The following is a 19,414-nucleotide window of genomic DNA, read 5'->3' as shown; positions in this document are numbered from 1 at the left end:
CTTTGACATAAAGAAATTGGGTCTGTCAGGGGTGTGTTTTTGGTGAGGCCAGACCTGTGTTATGTGCAGTTATAGTTTCCTTATCAAAGGAAGGGTGTTGTGGCAATAGAAGCAGTGCAGCCAAGGCCTACTCGGATCTGACTGTGGCCTCTACTCCACTTCCTGTCAGTCCTCTGTATCCATCGGTTCCTTTAAGACCATAAGAAATAGTGGTAGCCATTTGGCCCCTTGAGCCTGCTCTCCATTCAATAGGATTGTGACTGATCCAACATTCCTCACGTCCATTTTCCTACCCATTCCCTGTAACCTTGATTTCTTCGACTGATCAGGATTCTATTGATATCCATCTCAAACATACACAAACCCCCACAACTCTCTGTGGCAAGAGCCTCAGAAAACACACAACTCTCTGGGAGAAGAAATTGCTCCTCATTCTCAGTCTCCAATTGGTGAGACTGTGCTGTCTAGTCCTAGACTCTCCCATGAAGGGGAAATGTCTTGCTGATTATAAATCTCCCTTCGGCTCTGGTACAGTGAAAGGTTGGCTGATTGGCCAGCACCATCCCCTGTTTAAATGATGCTGCCATCACCTGTTTCAGAGAGAGAGTTGCTGTCGATGAGTCTCAACACACACACACACTCACATTCACACATACACAAAGACACGCACACATATACATACACGCACACACACACACACACATACCCCCACACACAGACAGACACAAACACACAGACAGACATACCCACACCCGCACACAGACACAAACACACACACATATACACACAGACAGACATACCTACACCTGCACACAGACACAAACACACACACACACATACATGCAGACACGCACACCGACACACAAACACACACAGAGACAGACACACACACAGACACAAACACACAGACAGACGCACACACACACACGCACATGCACATAAAGAGAGACGCACACACGTACATAAAGAGTTACAGATACACACACACACACCCCTCTTGTACCTGAGGAATGTCAGACAGACATTTCCAATTCCTTCCCAGATTTGAGGGAGTGTTCCTTTGGGGGAAATGTTCTCACAGAATGGGAGAGGAGCAAACCACAGGAAGCACTACGACAGTGAAGAAGTGACTGAACGTCAAGTTAGGTACTTAGGCAAGGAGGACCTTTTCCTAAACACACCGACACAAAAGCATGTGTCGCTGTCTTCAGGAGACCCCACTGCCCCATGTCCAAGATTTACCTTCACCATCGTTTGGGTACAACTAGAACACACTGTTTAAAAATTAGGGATCTCCCTAAAGAGAAGAGGAACTGTTGATCGACTGTGGAAACCTTTTTTCCACAGAGCAGTGGCTTATATTTTTTTCTTTATTCCTTCATGGATGTGGGTGTCACTGGCTGGGCCAATGTTTATTACCCATCCCTAATTGCCCAGAGGTCAGTTAAGAGTCAACCACATTGCTGTGGGCCTAGAGTCACGTATAGGCCAGACCAGGTCAGGATGGCAGTTTCCTTCCCTAAAGCACATTCGTGAACCAAATGGATATTTCCCACAATAGATTCATGGCCATCATTAGACTTTTAATCCCAGGTTTTATGTTTACAATTGGATTCAAACCCAGGTCCGCAGAGCATTATCTGGCTCTACAGTCCAGTGATGATACCTCTAGGCCATCGCCTCCCCTTATGTTGAATATGACCAGGGCTGAGTTGGACTTTTGATGGACAAGGGGGTCGTAGGTTATGAGTGACAAGCAGGAAACGGGAGTTAAATTTACAAGGATGTCGCCAGGGTTGGAGGGTTTGAGTTATAGGGAGAGGCTGAACAGGCTGGGACTGTTTTCCCTGGAGCATCAGAGGCTGAAGGGTGACCTTATAGAGGTTTACAAAATCATGAGGGGCATGGATAAGGTCTTTTCCTGGGGTGGTGGAGTCCAGAACTAGAGGGCATAGGTTTAGGGTGAGAGGAGAAAGGTTTAAAAGGGACAAAAGGGGGCAACTTTTTCACACAGAGGGTGGTGTGTGTATGGAATTAGCTCCCAGAGAAAATGGTGGAGACTGGTACAATTCCAACATTTAAAAGGCATCTGGATGGGTACATGAATAGGAAGGGTTTAGAAGGATGTGGGCCAAATGTTGGCAAATGGGACTAGATTGGGTTGGACTGATGGATCTGTTTCTGTGCTGTACTCAATGACTCTTAGTGCCCCATTCAGATTGGCCATGATCTCAGTGTAAGACAGGACAGGGTGGAGGGGCCGAATAGCCTGCTGCTGCCTCTGTTTCTTGTGAAGTTAGCTGGCAGTGTGCTCTTTAACTGTTGCCGACCTGCAGGAGGTGGACTGTTGCACCTTTTTGCTGAGCGTGGGGGTCCAGGGAGGTCAGGCTTTGAGACCAGTTGTGTGTAAGGGCCGGAGAATCCCGAGGAGGAGTATGGAGGGGAGGGGGTATGGAGATACCACTTCCTGTTACACATCCTCGAAGGTGGTGGTGTTCCCTCTCCTGGAGGTCTGCAAACACCCACCTTGGGTGTTCTTCCAGAACATTCCAGGCTGCTCCATGGAAGGGGCATGGTAGTTGAGAAAGTCATCTCTCGCTGGTGGAGAGCGTGGGAGTGGGGGGGTTGAAGAATCAGAGAAGCCAGCGATCCTGCCGTGGGCTCTTCCTTTACACTCAGCGGGAGGGGGGTCATCTTGTCAAACGTGGCGACAGTACCGTCTTTGATATGTGACTCCCAGCCCCTCCATCTCTCCCCCTCACCCCCGCCACTCTCCTACCAGGCAAAACAAAACCCATTGTGGCAATAATTTGGTTTCTGACCTGAAGCCCACCTTTGAGCCTCACTGTGTAATGGGAAAGCCAATGGCAGCGTTATTAGCAAATAAAACATTCCAGGCGCATTGTCAATGTAACTTTGGTGCACAGTATTGTGTAGCCCAACCAGAGGACCAGGTGGTGCTGCCAATTAGGATTCTGTCTCGTAATAGTCTGGATAAGATCAAAGCAATCTTCCAGGTGCTGTTTGCAACCACCCCGCCTCTGTATTTGGCTGTAAATCCTGCAGCACAAAGGGAGACCTGGTTGCCAACAACATTAAATGGTGCAAATGAGAAAACATTCCCCTGGTTGGGTTTGGGTCTCTCCATCTGCGACCTTACCGCGGGCTGAAAATGGGAAATGAGATGTGTCTGAAGAAGGTGACAACACTGGCACTTGAGGCAGACGGTTCCTTTCATCCCCAGATGGAGAAATCATTTCCCAGTCGGCACAAAGCTTTTAATCTTCCCCCTAAGGTTTGCAGGCGAAAGTGAGGACTGCAGATGCTGGAGGTCAGAATCAAGATTATAGAGTGTTGCTGGAAAAGCACAGCAGGTCAGGCAGTTTCCGAGGACCAGGAAAATCGACATTTCGGGCAAAAAGCCCTTCAATCAGGAAACAGGGTTCCTGATCAGGAAACAAGCTTTTGCCTGAAACGTCGATTTTCCTGCTCCTTGGATACTGTCTGACCTGCTGTGCTTTTCTAGCAACACTCTAACGTTGATTGTAACAAGGTCAGCCAGGTGGACCTCATAGAATAGGAGTTCCCTGATTGGGGCTGTTAACCTGGTCCAATCAGGGAGCCCTGGCTGACAGGTATAAGCAGGAGTGTCTGAGGTTCTGCTCACTCTGAGAGCTGGCTGTGAGGGAGCTGGATCAGTGTCATGTACTATGCACGTGTAGATAAAGGGGGATTTGATAACAGGATACCGGCCTCTGTTGGTAGAGTTCCTCATGACATGCATTCGTCTACTCTCCCATTGGTTGATATTTTTCTCCCAGAAACCCTGGCTAAAGATGGAGGGGTGAGTTCAGACACACAGGACCGCCATTTAAAAAGGAATGTTAATCGGGTTAATGCACTTCTGAAGATGTGAGACAGATTATATTGGAAAAGGAGCATTCTATATTCTGCTTAACAAGCCCAGCACACCGAAGCCAAGTGGAAAATGTTAACTAACACTTTGATGCACTTTAAAGTCATGTCCCTTTGTTACCTTTAGTAGTTGGCATTATGAGCTACACACCTCATAAAGTGCGAGCGATTTGACTTTGGAATGTGTATTTCTGAACTGTCAGACCAAGCTCAGGGACTCCTCTGCAGGAGTGAAATTTACAGAAGTTGTTAAGTTCGACATTAATAAGGAAAGCTGCCTGGTCGTTTCTGATACTCTGCTGCAGCATCTCATGATGCACAGCTCATTAGTGATCTAACCATCCAGGAGATGAGAGAGAGAGAAGGATCGCAGGACAGTAATAGGGAGCCTCCACTCCCAGGTGTAGTTGGCAGTGCAGCATAAGAGTAAGATAGAGACCAGGGCTGTGGGGAGAAAATGTACTCTCAAAGAGACCAACATCAGTAACAGAGCGGGTTAGCCAGGCATTCCTGAACATGTGGGGCTAGGATTTGTCACACTGCACTACAGGGCAATGTAGCTGAACCTATTGTTACTGAATATTTGTACCTCTCTAAAAGAAAAGAACTGCAGCTGCTAGAGAACCTCAGCAGATCTGGCAGCATCTGTTGAGAGAAACCCAAGTTCTGTGGGGACTCGAAGCGTTAACACTGTTTCTACGTCCAGATTCTAACAGACCTGCTGAGTTACTCCAGCTTCATGTATCATTGTCATAGAGATGTACAACACGGAAACAGACCTGTCGGTCTGACTTGTCCATGCCGACTAGATATCCTAACCCAATCTAGTCCCACCTGCCAGAACCCAGCCCATATCCCTCCAAACTCTTCCTATTCATATACCCATCCAAATGACTTTTAAATGCTGTAATTGTACCAGTTTCCACCACTTCCTCTGGCAGCTCATTCCATGCACGTACCACCCTCTGCATGGAGAAGTTGCCCCTTAGGTCTCTTTTATGTCTTTCCCCTCTCACCCTAAACCAATGCCCTCTAGTTCTGGACTCCCCCGCCCCAGGGTAAAGACGTTGCCTATTTATCCTATCCATGCCCTTTATGATTTTGTAAACCTCTATAAAGTCACTCCTCAGCCTCCGACGCTCCAGCGAAAATAGCCCCAGCCTGTTCAGCCTCTCCCTGTACCTGGCACTTGGTATTCCCTGCAGTGGCACTGAATTGATTTTCATTCCTTTTACTTTTTGTTATCCTTTGGTCCAGTTTAGATATTCTACACTCTCTTTCTGGTATCCTTTTGATCCAGTTTAGATCCACTGCATTCTGTTTTTGATATCCTCCAATTGGGAGATCACCCTACCATTAGGTATGTGGTTGATAGAAGTTAAGGTGTGAACTTCACTCATCTGTGGGATAAGTTGATACTTTGTGGATGCGTGAAGGCTGATGAAGCGACAACGTTTATAGCCCTCGTCACCATGTGCAATGATATTTGCTTGTATGACATTCCTTCAGCGCATACCTTGTTCTTTCCATCACTCTCATCCTGCCTTCTTCATTTTGTTGGTGGTGGGTCTCAAAATGCTGGGATGCTTCCCACGGATTTGGCCTCCACCTGGCTCCAGCCCAGAGCGATGCCCTTGTAGGAGTGCAGCAAATAATGAGTGGGTTTAAGGCCAGCACAATAAACAGCAGAGGGAGAAGGGGGGATGTAAGGGTTTCTAATTGAGCTGGTTAGAGGAGGGTGGGGTGGGGTGGGGAACTCGTATAGAATAGCATTACCGGTTCGGGCTAGCTCCTGCGTTGTCATTGCAATGTAATCATCCGCGATAATGATTACATTTCTCAGTAAAATTTGTATTGGTGCACTTATCGTGGTGTGCTGTGACATCATTGCCGTAGCAACAGTCGAAGGCTGATTGTTGGCTGGTCCCTACCAGCTCAGCCTGTCACAGACTATCCCCTTGTTAAATCTCTGCTTTGTTAAGATGTTCCAGTCTCATGAACAGGATCACTGCAGCTTCTGTCCACATCCTGGCTGATGCAGACATGGATTTAGAGGGCTATAAATAACACTTGTTGCAATAAACTTGTCAAAGCCTCACTCAAAGCACAAAGCAAGTTGACTCACATGCTCCTATTACCTGAGCTGTTTTGTCAAAGTACAAACCCAATTTAATTTTGTTTGATGTGTGGCTTTTCCTCATTATCTCCAGCTCGCGGCTTCTAGAGAGCTCGGGACTTGTGTCTCCGAGACCGGAGCCTGCTGGCCAGCCTAGCTCTTCATCGACAATGCAACACAGCTCCATAGCAGCCATCAATGTCAACCCTTCCCGTTCAAATTGTGAACCCATGAGGTATTTCTAATAACTGAGCAAAAAAGAGAAGTGGCAATAGTTGGGTCACCCAGTGAAGAAGCTAGAGTGTGTTGCTGGAAAAGCACAGCAGGTCAGGCAGCACACAAGGAGCAGGAGAGTCAATGTTTCGGGCATAAGCCCTTCATCAGGAAGAAGCTAGGACAGGCTCAAAAAGCCAAGTAGCTTCTCTGGATTTTTTTTTGGTGTATCGTTTGGTGATGTTTTATTCTTACTTGTGAAGACTCCCACCCACTTCCTCCCCTTTGAGATCCCATCCAGAGAAGGCCTTGGAATGAGAGAGCACTCCCCTGACGAGAGGTTACTGCAGTGTTTGAAGAAATGGGAGGCAACCTCATTGAAACATGTTAGAGAACACAGCTGTCTAGACACTGAGAGTCTGTTTCCCCTTCTGGCTGAAAGAGAGACCAGAACCAAAGGCTTTTCGGAGATAATGGGGACGGTGCGGGAAAGTGATCTGCACAATCTTACTGAATGGGGGAACAGGCTTGAGGGGGTGAATGACGTCTTCCTTGTTTCTCATTTGTTGGGCATAATCACTTTGCTTTTCAAAAGCCGCCATTGGTCTTTTCTCTGATATCCACTACTTGCCATATTTTCTGTTAATTCTTGGAAATCCCTGTGGCTGTGTTTGTAATGGGATGTTTTTAAACATGCGCCCTGTGTTGTTCAGTGAGGTGTAAATGAAGCCAGCAGCTTGAGTTTACATCACGCCCTTTAATGGCAGTAGACTGTTCCAAGGCATTTCATAACCCTGCTGCATGATGGACAGACTCTGGTGCTGGTCTGTGTTATCATTCACTCTGCGAGTCTGGGTTACTGGGGCAACACTCACGTACTCATGTATCATTGTAGGCCAGCACCATGGATGGTGATGGGAGGGGCTGCATCACCGGGCTGAGCAACAAGGAGCTTCAGTTTGATACTGTTTGACCTCTCCATAAACAACACCTTCCTTGTCCACCAGGCCCACAGAAGGACAGGAACGCTGCCCACAATCCTTTCCTTTAAGCTGCTCCTCAGATCTGAGAGCCTACACATGGGAAACGTACAAAATAAGAGCAGGAATAGGCCATTCGGCCCTTCAAGCCTGCTCCCACATCCGATATGGTCATGGCAGCTCAGTTCCCAGGCCCTTTGATCCCTAATGAATTTTATTTTGTACAGAAGTAATTATTTTCTGTGCTTTTTGTTTTTATATGTCAAGTATCTAAGAGAAGATTAATCCATTCAGCTTTTAAATAGTAAAAACTATAGCCCTAAGAACTATATCTAATGAAATATCTGCTTACTCTGACCTTGCTTTCATAGAAACATACAAAATGGAGGCAGGAGTAGGCCATTTGGCCCTTCTAGCCTGTTCAGCTGTACAGCATGACCAATGTTGATCATCCAACTCGGCCCCCTTTTGCCACTTCCTCCTCCATGCCCACTGATCCTTTTAGCTCGAAGAACTGAGTCTAACTCCCCAGAAAGCTTCAATATTTTGATCTCAGCCGCCTTCTGTGGTGGGCGATTTCACAGGCTCCCCCACTCTCTGGGTGAAGACATTTCCCCTCATTCTCAATGGCCAACCCCATAACCTTAGAGTGTGACCCAGCTTATTAATGCCGTTCCCTGGCTCGACCTCCAGCTGCCACTCACTCACAGACCTTGGAGGTCCGGAAGGAAACAAAAATTGGGTGAACGTGGCTGCCCACACTCTTCCACAAGACCTTCTTTGAACAGACCATCGTGACTGTCAAAGCCTGAACTCTTATAATGTGAAGAGCCAAGTCTCACAGGCAGTGTTACTATTCATAACTGCTCTTTCTATCGTTTTTTTGTACTATTTTACACGGAATGAGTTGGTTGTAAAATGTGCCTCAGTTCAGCCCTCAGGTTGATTTTTAAATAAATAAATCTTGTAGAATTAGTTTGACACCATGCCACACCAGCAGACATTTAAGGACAGGTGCTCAGTAAAGTCAGGCCTGTTTTCCTTCTGACTGAATGAGGCTCTTTGTTGTAACACTTGGCTGATTCTGTCTGTATTTTTCTCTCTCTGCATTGCCCTCCCTCAACAGGTAGAATGTAAGAAAGCACAGCCTAAGGAGGTGATGTTCCCACCAGGAACACGGGGCCGTGCTCGGGGATTACCGTATACTATGGACGCTTTTATGCTGGGAATGGGAATGCTGGGTAAGGCCTTGACTCCATTTTAACTCTGCCATTTTGTGGGGATGGCGGGGGGACGGTCTGGGGGTTGTGGGGCCAGTGGAAGAATGTGAGCGGGTTGAGTTTTGGAAGTTTTCTGAAGAGATTTTAATAGAATTGCTAAGGTGTAACCTGAATGAATAAATCAGCAAAAAGGTTGAATGATTTAATTAACATAGCCGGAGCAAACGCAGTTGATTAATCTTCACTGAGTTTCAGAATTAAATTAATCAGATTAATATTTAAGGTTGGAAATTTATTTATTAGGGACGGGGGAAAATCTCAAGTTTATTAATCTGAATTTATCCTGATTTATTCATTAGTGGCATATGGGCATCTCTGACAAGACCTGATTTTTCAATGTATTCACTTATTTATTCAGAAGTCACACAACACCAGGTTATAATCAAGGAGCAGCGCTCTGAAAGCTTGTGATTTCAAATAAACCTGTTGGACTATAACCTGGTGTTGTGTGACTAGTGACCTTGTCCACCCCAGTCCAACACCGGCTCCTCCACATCATTTACTTATTGACTGCAGTCACGTGTGGGCTTGAGTTTGGAGTGGCCTGGTCCAGGTAAAGACAGCAAATTTCCTTCCTTGAAGGATGTTGGTGAACCATGTGGATTTTAAACAATAGTTGATAGTGATCTCATGGATTTTAATTGTAGATTTTTTGTTTGTTTGCTATCGAGTTCACATTTCAACATCCACCTTGGTGGGATTTGTACCTGGAGCCCCAGAACGTTATCTTAGAGGTAGTCTGGATTACCAGTCCAGTGACATTACCACAATGCCATCACCTCGTCAAATGTGTGCTTAGGAAGCGTTAGCTCCCACCACGGGTGACAGAGCAGAGAGAGAGGAAATCTGTTTTCTGTTAACGGAAAGATCTAGAATCAGAAGGCAAAGACTGAAGGTACTTAGCAAAGGAATCATTGGACACAGGAGGATCCTTTTGTAGTACAATGGTAGTGTCTCTACCCCTGGACCGGGTGGCCAAGGTTCAAGTCCCTCCTGCTCCAGAGTGTGTAATAACATCCCTGAATGGTTTGATTAGAAAAATGAGTGGAGACAAGAGGGGAAACTATTTCCTGTGGTGAGTGGTTAGGGTCTGCTCGATAATGTGATGGGAGTTTGATTGTTCTCTGTTCAGTAAGAATACGCAGGGTCACAGGGAGTCAGGGCCTGGGGCAGGGGCTTCATCAGGGTCCAGTAACTGGCATTGGGGTCAGGGCTACAGGTGGCAGGGTTGCTGCCCTGGGGACAAGGGAAGGGTTTATGTGGGGAGAATTTATGGAGTCAATCAGGGAGAGGTGTTTATGTGGTGGGGTTGGGGAAGGAAGTTATGGGGTGGGGTCATGGGGTTTCTGAGAGGGGTTCTGGGGTGGGGCCAGGGGTTGATGGAGTAGGATTGTGGGAGGGTTTATAGGGTAGGGCTGGGGTGAGGGGTTTAAGGGGTAGAGTCGAAAGGAAGGGGTTTAAGGGGTGGGGTTGGAGGAAAGGGGTTTATTGTGTGGGGTTGGGGGAAGGGGTTGATATGGTTAGGTCTAGGGAAGGGGTTTATGGGGTGGGGTTGGGGGAGGGGGTTTATGGGATGGGGCTTATGGGAAGGGGTTTATGATTTAGGGTCATGGGGAGAGTCTGGGAGTCAAGGGCAGAATCAGCAGTGAGGCCGATGATTTCTGTCCCTGGCCTAGCAGGGAGAGGGTGGACGAATGGTACTCGGTACGTTACTTATTTGGAGAGCCAGGGTGAGCACAGAAGGCCGAATTGCCACTGTCTGTGCATAGAACCATTCTGAATTTGTATGTGCAGCTTCACCCAATCGCACCCTAAAGACCTCATTCCACATATGACCAGAGACAATGAACTCTGAAAATCAGCTTGGACAGAAAATGACTCACAATGGGGCAGAACGGTGGCTCAGTGGTTAGCACTGCTGCCTCACAGCGCCAGGGACCTGGGTTCGATTCCAGCCTCAGACAACTGTCTATGTGAAGTTTCCATGGTCCAAGGATGTGCAGGTCAAGTGGATTGGCTTTTCTAAAGTGTCCAGGGACAGATGGGTCATTCAGGTTTATAGGGATAGGATGGGAGTGAGTCTGGGTGGAATGCTGTTTGGGGGAGGGTCAGTGTGGACTTGATGGGCCAAGAGACCTACTTCACAGGGTTGAGGGGGGGGTGGGGGGGTGCGGAAGCGGGGGGAGGTGGCAGTGATTGCTGTAGTCCACTGGTCCCAGAGTCAAAGAACTGACAATGTGGCAGATCTTCCAGCTTTCAGTCCAGGAGTGTCCCCATTGACATCGGGTTGCAGAGGGATGGGGAACTTATTTAGGCCATGCCAGCATGATGCTTTGGATGAAGCACTTTATTTGTGATTAACCCTTGTCTGTCAAAAAAGACAGCATATCAAAAACAAAATTACATTTCATTCCTGCCTCTGTCCCCCTCTTTCCACTCAACCCAACCACCCCCTAACCTGTAAACCTTAGTGTTTCTATTAATATTAATTATAGGATTGGTCCTTTCTCTCTTTGTAGCTTGATAAGGGTTGACAAATAACTGAGGAAAGCTGGCAGATGCAGTCAAAACCTAGAAGGTGTGTTCATTGGCTTCCCAAATGGGCTCTAATTGGATTGAGATGTACAATCAATTCTCCCTAATCAAATCAGGCTGAGATGCTCAATAGGCCCTCCCTGTCTAAACTCCTAATGCAAGGAGAAAGTGAAGACTGCAGATGCTGGGGATCAGGGCTGAAAATGTGTTGCTGGAAAAGTGCAGCAGGTCAGGCAGCATCCAAGGAGCAGGAGAATCGACGTTTCGGGCATGAGCCCTTCTTCAGGAATGATTCCTGGTGAAGGGCTTATGCCCGAAACGTCGAATTTCCTATTCCTTGGACGCTGCCTAACCTGCTGTGCTTTAACCAGCAACACATTTTCGGCAGTGTCCAAGGCTCAGTCCTCTGTGCTCACTGAGGCAGTCGTCCTTGGCTTGAGGGCTGGAGGACAGCGCACTGTGCTCCTGAGGCAGCAGTGCCAGAGCTAAACAGGAAGAGGTTGATAGACCAACACAAGACTAGGGAGGCATGGTGGCTCAGTGATCAACACTGCTGCCTCACAGCGTCAGGGACCCAGGTTCGATTCCAGCCTCGGACAACTGCCTGTGAGGAGTTTGCACGTCTTCCCCATGTCTGTGTGGGTTTCCTGTGGGTGCTCCGGTTTCCTCCCACAGTCCATACCTATGCAGGTTAGGGCGGATTGGCCATGCTAAACTGCCTATAGCGTTCAAGGAGGTGTAGGTTAGGTGCATTAGTCAGGGGTAAATGTCGAGTAGGAGGGGAATGGGTCTGGGTGGGATACTGTTTGGAGGGTCGGTGTGGGCTAGTTGGGCCGAAGGACCTATTTCCACACTGTAGGAATTCTATGATTCTGTGAAGATTGGGGAATGGGATCCAGGTGGAGATGGTGCAGTGCAGCCCCACCACAAGTGAAAGGAAGGTAGAGAAGTTTTGGTCTCGAAGGTGCATATGAGGAAAGAGTAGGCAGGCCAGGCCCACATTCTCTGTAGTTTAGAGAAGCTGGAAGTGACTTAATTGCAACATAGATTCTGAGGGAACTTGACCAGGGTGTGTCAAAAGGATGTTTCCTCTTAGGGAGAATCCACAACGAGGGATCGCACTTTATAAATAAAAGGGCACCCTTTCAAATCAGAAGTGAGGAACGTGCTTTCCCTCAGAGGGCTGAGAATCTTTGGAATTTCCTTCCTCCAACGGAACTCGGTGTAGAATTTTTAAATCATTTTTTAAGGCAGATGCAGTAGATTATTGATTACCAAGATGGGTGAAGGATTATCAGGGATATGCAGGAAAATGGAGTCGAGGTTAAAATCAGATCAGCCATGATCTTACTGAATGGCCAAACAGACTCAACGGGCCAAGTTGGCCTACTCTTCTTCCTTGTTGGTGTGTAAGTGGAAGCAGCCCTGCATTTGTGTGTCGCCTAGCCTCCAAATGATTGGGGTAAGAGGGAGGGAGTGGAGTGTTTTAATGACTTTTTCTACGTCTCTGTCTTGGCTGTGGGATTGCTGGCTTGCTTCAAGAGCTCAGTTTGTATGTCGGGCCTTTCAGGTGTCAGATGAATGGGATGTACTTGTGGGTGGATGTTTCCTCTTGTGGGAGAATCCAGAATCCAGTGAGAAAATGTTGCAGTAATAGTTTAGATTCATAGCAGAGAAATAGAGACCCTTCAGCCCTTTATATCTGTGCTGGTCAAAAACAACCACCTAAATATCCAATTTCCAGCACTTATTCCAGAACCTTAGTTTCACATCGATATGCTACTTCCCTGTGGTGAGGGTTTCAGCATCTCCCACCCTTACAGGCAGTGAGTTCCAGATTTCCACCCAGCCTCTGAATGAAAAATGTTTTCTCAATTCCCCTCCACATCTTCAACCTATGCCCCCTGGTCATTGATCCCTCCATCAAGGGGAAACGTTCCTTCCTGTCTACCCTATCTGTGCGTAAAAAATGAGGTCTGCAGATGCTGGAGATCACAGCTGAAAATGTGTTGCTGGTCAAAGCACAGCAGGCCAGGCAGCATCTCAGGAATAGAGAATTCGACGTTTCGAGCACAAGCCCTTCATCAGGAATGAGAGAGAGTAGCCAAGCAGGCTAAGATAAAAGGTAGGGAGGAGGGACTTGGGGGAGGGGCGATGGAGGTGGGATAGGTGGAAGGAGGTCAAGGTGAGGGTGATAGGCCGGAGTGGGGTGGGGGCGGAGAGGTCAGGAAGAGGATTGCAGGTTAGGAGGGCGGTGCTGAGTTGAGGGAACCGACTGAGACAAGGTGGGGGGAGGGGAAATGAGGAAACTGGAGAAATCTGAATTCATACCTTGTGGTTGGAGGGTTCCCAGGCGGAAGATGAGGCGCTCCTCCTCCAGCCGTCGTGTTGTTATGTTCTGCCGGTGGAGGAGTCCAAGGACCTGCATGTCCTCGGTGGAGTGGGAGGGAGAGTTAAAGTGTTGAGCCACGGGGTGGTTGGGTTGGTTGGTCCGGGCGGCCCGGAGGTGTTCTCTGAAGCGTTCCGCAAGTAAGCGGCCCGTCTCCCCAATGTAGAGGAGGCCACATTGGGTGCAGCGGATGCAATAGATGATGTGTGTGGAGGTACAGGTGAACTTGTGGCGGATATGGAAGGATCCCTTGGAGGTGTGTGGAGGTGTGGGCGCAAGTTTTACATTTCCTGCCCCTTGTACTGATACATCTCTCAATCATGTCCCCCTTCAGTCTCCTCAGTTTGTCCTACCACTCTTCATAAACTCTTCAGCCCAGGCAATATCCTGATAAATCCTCTCTGCACCCTGTCCAGTGCTATCACATCCCTCCTAGAATGTGGATTCCAGAACTGCATGCGATTCCCTAGCAGTGGCCTAACTAATATTTTATACTGTTCCAGCATAATGTCCCTTAACTCCATACCTTGCCTAATAAAGATGAGTATCCCATATTCCTACTTAGTTGCATTATCCACCTAACACCTTCAGAGACCAGTGGACGTGCACACCAAGTGTTTCTAGGCCCCTCCCGTTCATCATGTATTCCCTTATCTTGTTTGTCCTGCCCAAGTGCATCACCTTATACTTCTCTGGATTTTGGTTCCGTCCTTTGCTTGGATCATTTGGGATTAACGTGGTGACATTAAGTTTGTGAACTTTCCGTGATAAGATGGATTTTGAGCACAAAGTGCAGGCAGGGTGACACTCCAGGGCAGTACTGAGGGAGGGCTGCCCTGTCAGAGGCTCTGGATCAAACCCAAGCCTGAGCTGCCCCCTTCAGGTGGATGTAGGAATCCCAAGGCACTACTTGGGAGAGACGGGAATCTTTTCCCTGGGTACCCTGGCCATTGCTTATTTCCAAACATCATCACTGAAAATACAGGTGAAAGTGGGCTGTATTGAATTTTGGGCACACACACAGGTGAAAGGTCATTGTGTTAAATTGGGTGGGGAGGGTGCGGGAGGTAGGGTGGATAAATGAAACATCATTTATGAATTTTTTTTAATAACTAAAGGAAAGAGAAAGAGCAGGCTGCCTATTTCTTTTTAGGTTACTTACAGTGTGGAAACAGGCCCTTCGGCCCAACAAGTCCACACCGACCCGCCGAAGCGCAACCCACCCATTCCCCTACATTTACCCCTTACCTAACACTACGGGCAATTTAGCATGGCCAATTCACCTGACCCGCACATCTTTGGACTGTGGGAGGAAACCGGAGCACCCGGAGGAAACCCACGCAGACATGGGGAGAACGTGCAAACTCAACACAGTCTGTCGCCTGAGTCGGGAATTGAACCCGGGTCTTAGGCGCTGTGAGACAGCAGTGCTAACCGCTGTGCCACCGTGCCACCCATTTTGTTACTGAGGAAATTAATTTTGAATGAAAACAGCATCAACAATTCAAATTGCTCAAAACCCTACCTGAAGCATGAAATAATTCCTTGCAATTAGTAAGACTCAGGCTGTACCCCAGTTGTCTGATAGGTTAAACAACCCCCACCCCCACCCCCTCAAATCTTTCACCGTCCCCTCGCACCTCACCTTTGTATAGACAACATGACCCTTGACCCTCTTCCCTCTCCCCTTCCTCCACTTCACTCCCTACCCCACCACCCTTTCCCATCCAGCGTATGGCTCCCAAGGACAGTCGGACGCGAAGATCTCTCGGCTCAGCTCTTCCCTGAGTGCGTTTTGCATCAGAGAAGTTAATTACTGTGAGATTGACTGTTCTCTGAAAGAACTGGAGCAGGAAAAAATCAATGGCTTGACGCCAAAAGAGGGGATGGAGATCAGAAAGGTGGCTAATGGAAGTAGCGCAGAGGTCATCGCAAGCCATGATTTGGCTCATGATGAAGCATCCTGGTGTTAATGTGCTGCTGATCTTTGAGGCCAATTTGTCCCCTCAGGTCCCACCTCAGACTCACTGGAGTGGAGTCAGGCATTATCGCGACAAATGAACAGGAAAATTGAAGCAATGTTATGTTAGAAATGTTAAGCCTCGCCTTCCTGACTCAGACAAAATTGTGCAACAGGAGATGAAGGAGAGGGCTGTTGCTGCAGTTGCTGGATTGACCTTTCACCCCTTGCTTCCACCGGGCGGGAACAAATTTGTGTCACGGCTTGGGCGGTGGGGGGGGGGGCTCTCAGTCTGCACGGAGCCGCAGTGCCACACAGCTAGATCACGGCTGATCCATTCCTCAACCGTGTTTGCCATGTGCCATAAGCTTCACAAAATCTTTATTGATCCCAATTGTCAAGTATTTTCTTGACGTCCAGCATCTGTAGGAGGAGAAAGTGAGGTCTGCAGATGCTGGAGTATCAGAGCTGAAAATGTGTTGCTGAAAAAGCGCAGCAGGTCAGGCAGCATCCAAGGAGCAGGAAATTCGACATTTCGGGCATAAGCCCTTCATCAGGAATCTGTAGCCTGTTGAAGATTGTCGATTTCTCCAACCCCTCGGTAGCTTCTGATATATCTGGGATCTTAAGTGATGGTTGCAGAGACATGCTCTGTACGACCCCTCCCCAGCATATGCTCTGAGGCAGGAGGATCCCAGATTTTGGTAAACCCTCCAGTGTCGCTGCCACCCTTCCTGCGTCACTCCAAACCCCTCCCAGAGTCCGCCAGGGAGTGGTTATCTGGTACTGGAAGAGGGAGTATTCTACTCCGTTTGAGAGTGGACTGCACTCCCCCTGCCTCCCACAAATCCCATTGGCTCATGGACTGACCCAGAGATACTGGCTGTGGGTTGTCAGCACTAGTTCTAGAACCTGAATCTACAGGTGTGGAAGAAGTGGGTTAGGGAATTGGAGGAGTGCAGTGGGAGAGATCATGGACAAAGGTGTAGACTGCTATACACAAGGCCAGACTCCCCTCGAATATTTCAAGAAGGTAGCCTAGACCCTAATGTTTTCTTATTTTAAAGGTAGATGTGCAGTGGATATTCCAGGTGTGATGCAGCTGGTCAAACCACTCGGCTTTAAGCAAAACAGAATTTATTTAAACACTACAGATGAAATACAAACAAAAGAAAACAGAATTTAGAGTAACTTAGCTATTGGAAAACTTAACCGACCTGATTGCAAAACGTAACCAATTAACTGTTCCAATGTGTGACATCCTATTAACACGCCCCATGGCAAAATGGTAAATTCAAACACAGATTTTTACAGGCAGGAGGGAACAACATCCAGAGAGAGATTTCAGAGAAAGTCAGTTAGGAATCATTTACTGAAGTTTGCAATGCGTCTGGTACTGAAACCATCTGGTGACTGCTACAGCTAATAATAAATTAGAAAAATCCTGACCTGGGAGAACTGACCATTCCCCTTCCATTGTAAAACTGTTATACTCAAGCCTCTTCAGCACCTCTGCATTTACAACCTCTCTTCAGAAAAACCAAGGACAGAGTAACCTTTTTAAAGAGACAGCATCATCACAAGATCAACTAACACTGCAGTGTTAGTGAGAGGTTTACCAAAAGACCATAAGATATAGGTGCAGAATTAGACCATTTGGCCCATCATGTGTGCTCTGTCATTCAATCTTAGAATCCATTCAGTGCTTCAAGTAGGCCATTTGGCCCATTCAGTTCTCAATGACCCTCCAAAGAGCATCTCACCTAGACCCGACCCTATTCCTGTATTTCCCGTGGCTAATCCACCTAGTCTGCACATCCCTGAACATGTCGGGCAATTTAGCAGTGGCCAGTCCACCCCAACCTGCACATGTTTGGACTGTGGGAGGAAACTGGAGCATCCAGAGGAAACCCATGCAGACATGGGAAGAACATGCAAACACCACACAGGCTGATGTGTTTCTGAACCCCATTCTCCTGCCTTCTCCCCATAACCCTTGATCCCCAATACATACTGAGAACAGGCTGTGTGAGCCTGACTCGGGATTCCTAGAGAACACAAGGTTGACGGGAGATTGAACTGAGGTGTTTAAGGTGAACGATAGATTCTAATGGGGGGTGCGGAGAGCTATTTTCTTCAGTGGGGGAGGGGCAGGGAGTCTGGAGCAAGGGAGAAGAATCTTAAAATCTCAGTTCATCCCATTCTGCAGTGGGATCTGATGTATCGTTTCTTCGTAGGCCAGATACCGGAAATCCGGAATACCCTCCTCACGCAGCTGTGGAGGTTTAGGCTGGAAGTCAAAATGGAAAATTTCCAAGCTGTGAGAGAAGGGAATTAATTGTCTTCCAGTTGCATTGGCACAGAGGGAGACTATTCGTCCCATTGAGTGCAGGCGGCTCTCTGCAGAGCCCTCTATCGGTCCCATTCCTTGCTCCATCTCTGTAATCCTGCAGATTCACATCCCTCGAGAGCAAGTCCAATCTAAACTCATTGATGGTCTCCACTTCCACCAGCATCATAGGCAGCGAGTTCACTTATAGAACCATGAGTTGTACAGCACGGAAACAGAACCCTTGGTCCAATTTGTCTGTTCCGACCGGATATCCAAAATTAATTTAGTCCCATTTGCCAGCACGTGGCCCTTATCCCTCTAAACCCATCCTATTCATATACCCATCCAAATGCCTTTTAAATGCTGTAATTGTTCCAGCCTCCACCACTTCCTCTGGCCACTCATTCCATACACGTACCACCCTCTGTGTGTACAGGTTGCCCCTTAGGTCCGTTTTATATCTTTCCCCTCTCACCCTAAACCTATGCCCTCTCGTTCTGGACTCCCCACCCCAAGGAAAAAACTTTGGCTATTCCCTTCCAATCGCTCTGTTTAAAAAAAAGGTCCTTCCCCTCATTCCCACATATCCGACAGATTAACCCTTTGTAAAGACCGAGAGAGCTGCTGATGCTGGAAATCAGAAACAAAAACAGAAGTTGACGGAAAAGCTCAGTAGGTCTGGCAGCATCCGGGGAGAGAGATCAGAGACAACGTTTCAGGTGACCCTTACTCCGAACTTTACCCCCTTGTTCCTGCACCGTCACCTAAAGGGAACAACTTTCCTTTGTCCACCTTATTGAAATTTATCAGATTTCAGGTTGCAGATTCCACATGGAAGATGTAGGGAGTGGCGATGACTGAGTGAATGTACAGGTTTGTGGGGGGGCACAGTGACAACCCCATATTGCTGGGTTCCTAACTGGGCTTGGTATAAACTGCTTAGCTCAGCCTTATCTGGCAGCACTGTCTCAGAGGAAAAGCAAGTCCACTTTGTTAAGTTCACATTAGTTCCACAAGGTTCAGTGAGAGGCAGCGAGAAAGTAATTTGAGCAGGGTGCAATTTGCCAGGGCTCAGTTGTCACATTTACAGATGTCTTCGGTTTGACAACTCGCACAGAAAGGTGAGGGATTTTGAATTACAGCTCCGAGCTTGTGGGTTGCCTCTGTGTGTAATAGACATGTGGGATCCTGAAACAGCTTGAAATTACTTTGGGAAGACTGTTAATATCTTAACCGCACAGGGAATGGATGAAAGACAGTGATGTGGATCAAGGATAAAGGATGAGTTCCGGTGCCTGCATCCTCTCATCGAGCCCACTGTGTTGACCCCACTGGATCCCCTCCTCCCTGAACTGTGCTGGGGTATCGGCCCACAGTCAGCAGGCTCTCCTCACTCCATCCTCTTGTGCCACTCTGTAAAATCATGGTCATCAGGCTGTTCCATCAGTCTCTGTCAAAGCCTCATGCTCTGTGGAAATCCTTTCCTAGACTCTTGCTCACCCAGCACGGGGCGGGGGTTGGGTCTGCCCTGTAGTCTGACTGACGTCACTCTGCAAAGGTTGGGGAACGTTGCAGATTATCCCCGTAGTGTTCAATTATTCCATAATAAAGCAACGATGCTGGAGTTCTGAAGGGAAAAAAAATCCAGAAATTGCTGGAGAAACTCAGCAGGCCTGGAAACACCTGTGGACAGA

At 47.8% G+C, this 19,414-nt stretch overlaps 1 protein-coding gene across 12 annotated transcripts in view; it reads left to right on the top strand.

Annotated features, from left to right (window-relative positions):
• Positions 1-19,414, top strand: part of msi2b (musashi RNA-binding protein 2b) — a 556,019-nt gene that overhangs the window by 370,529 nt on the left and 166,076 nt on the right. For all 12 annotated transcript variants that reach the window (XM_060848367.1, XM_060848364.1, XM_060848361.1 and 9 more), the window contains one exon: positions 8,351-8,465. In XM_060848367.1, the coding sequence (XP_060704350.1) occupies positions 8,351-8,465 (115 nt within the window). The remainder of the gene's footprint in view (positions 1-8,350; positions 8,466-19,414) is intronic.

This window comes from Hemiscyllium ocellatum, chromosome 31 (assembly GCF_020745735.1).
Source record: "Hemiscyllium ocellatum isolate sHemOce1 chromosome 31, sHemOce1.pat.X.cur, whole genome shotgun sequence".
NCBI classification, from domain to species: domain Eukaryota; kingdom Metazoa; phylum Chordata; class Chondrichthyes; order Orectolobiformes; family Hemiscylliidae; genus Hemiscyllium; species Hemiscyllium ocellatum.
The sequence above is the reverse complement of the archived record's forward strand: the minus strand, read 5'-3'. Positions and strand labels throughout refer to the sequence as shown.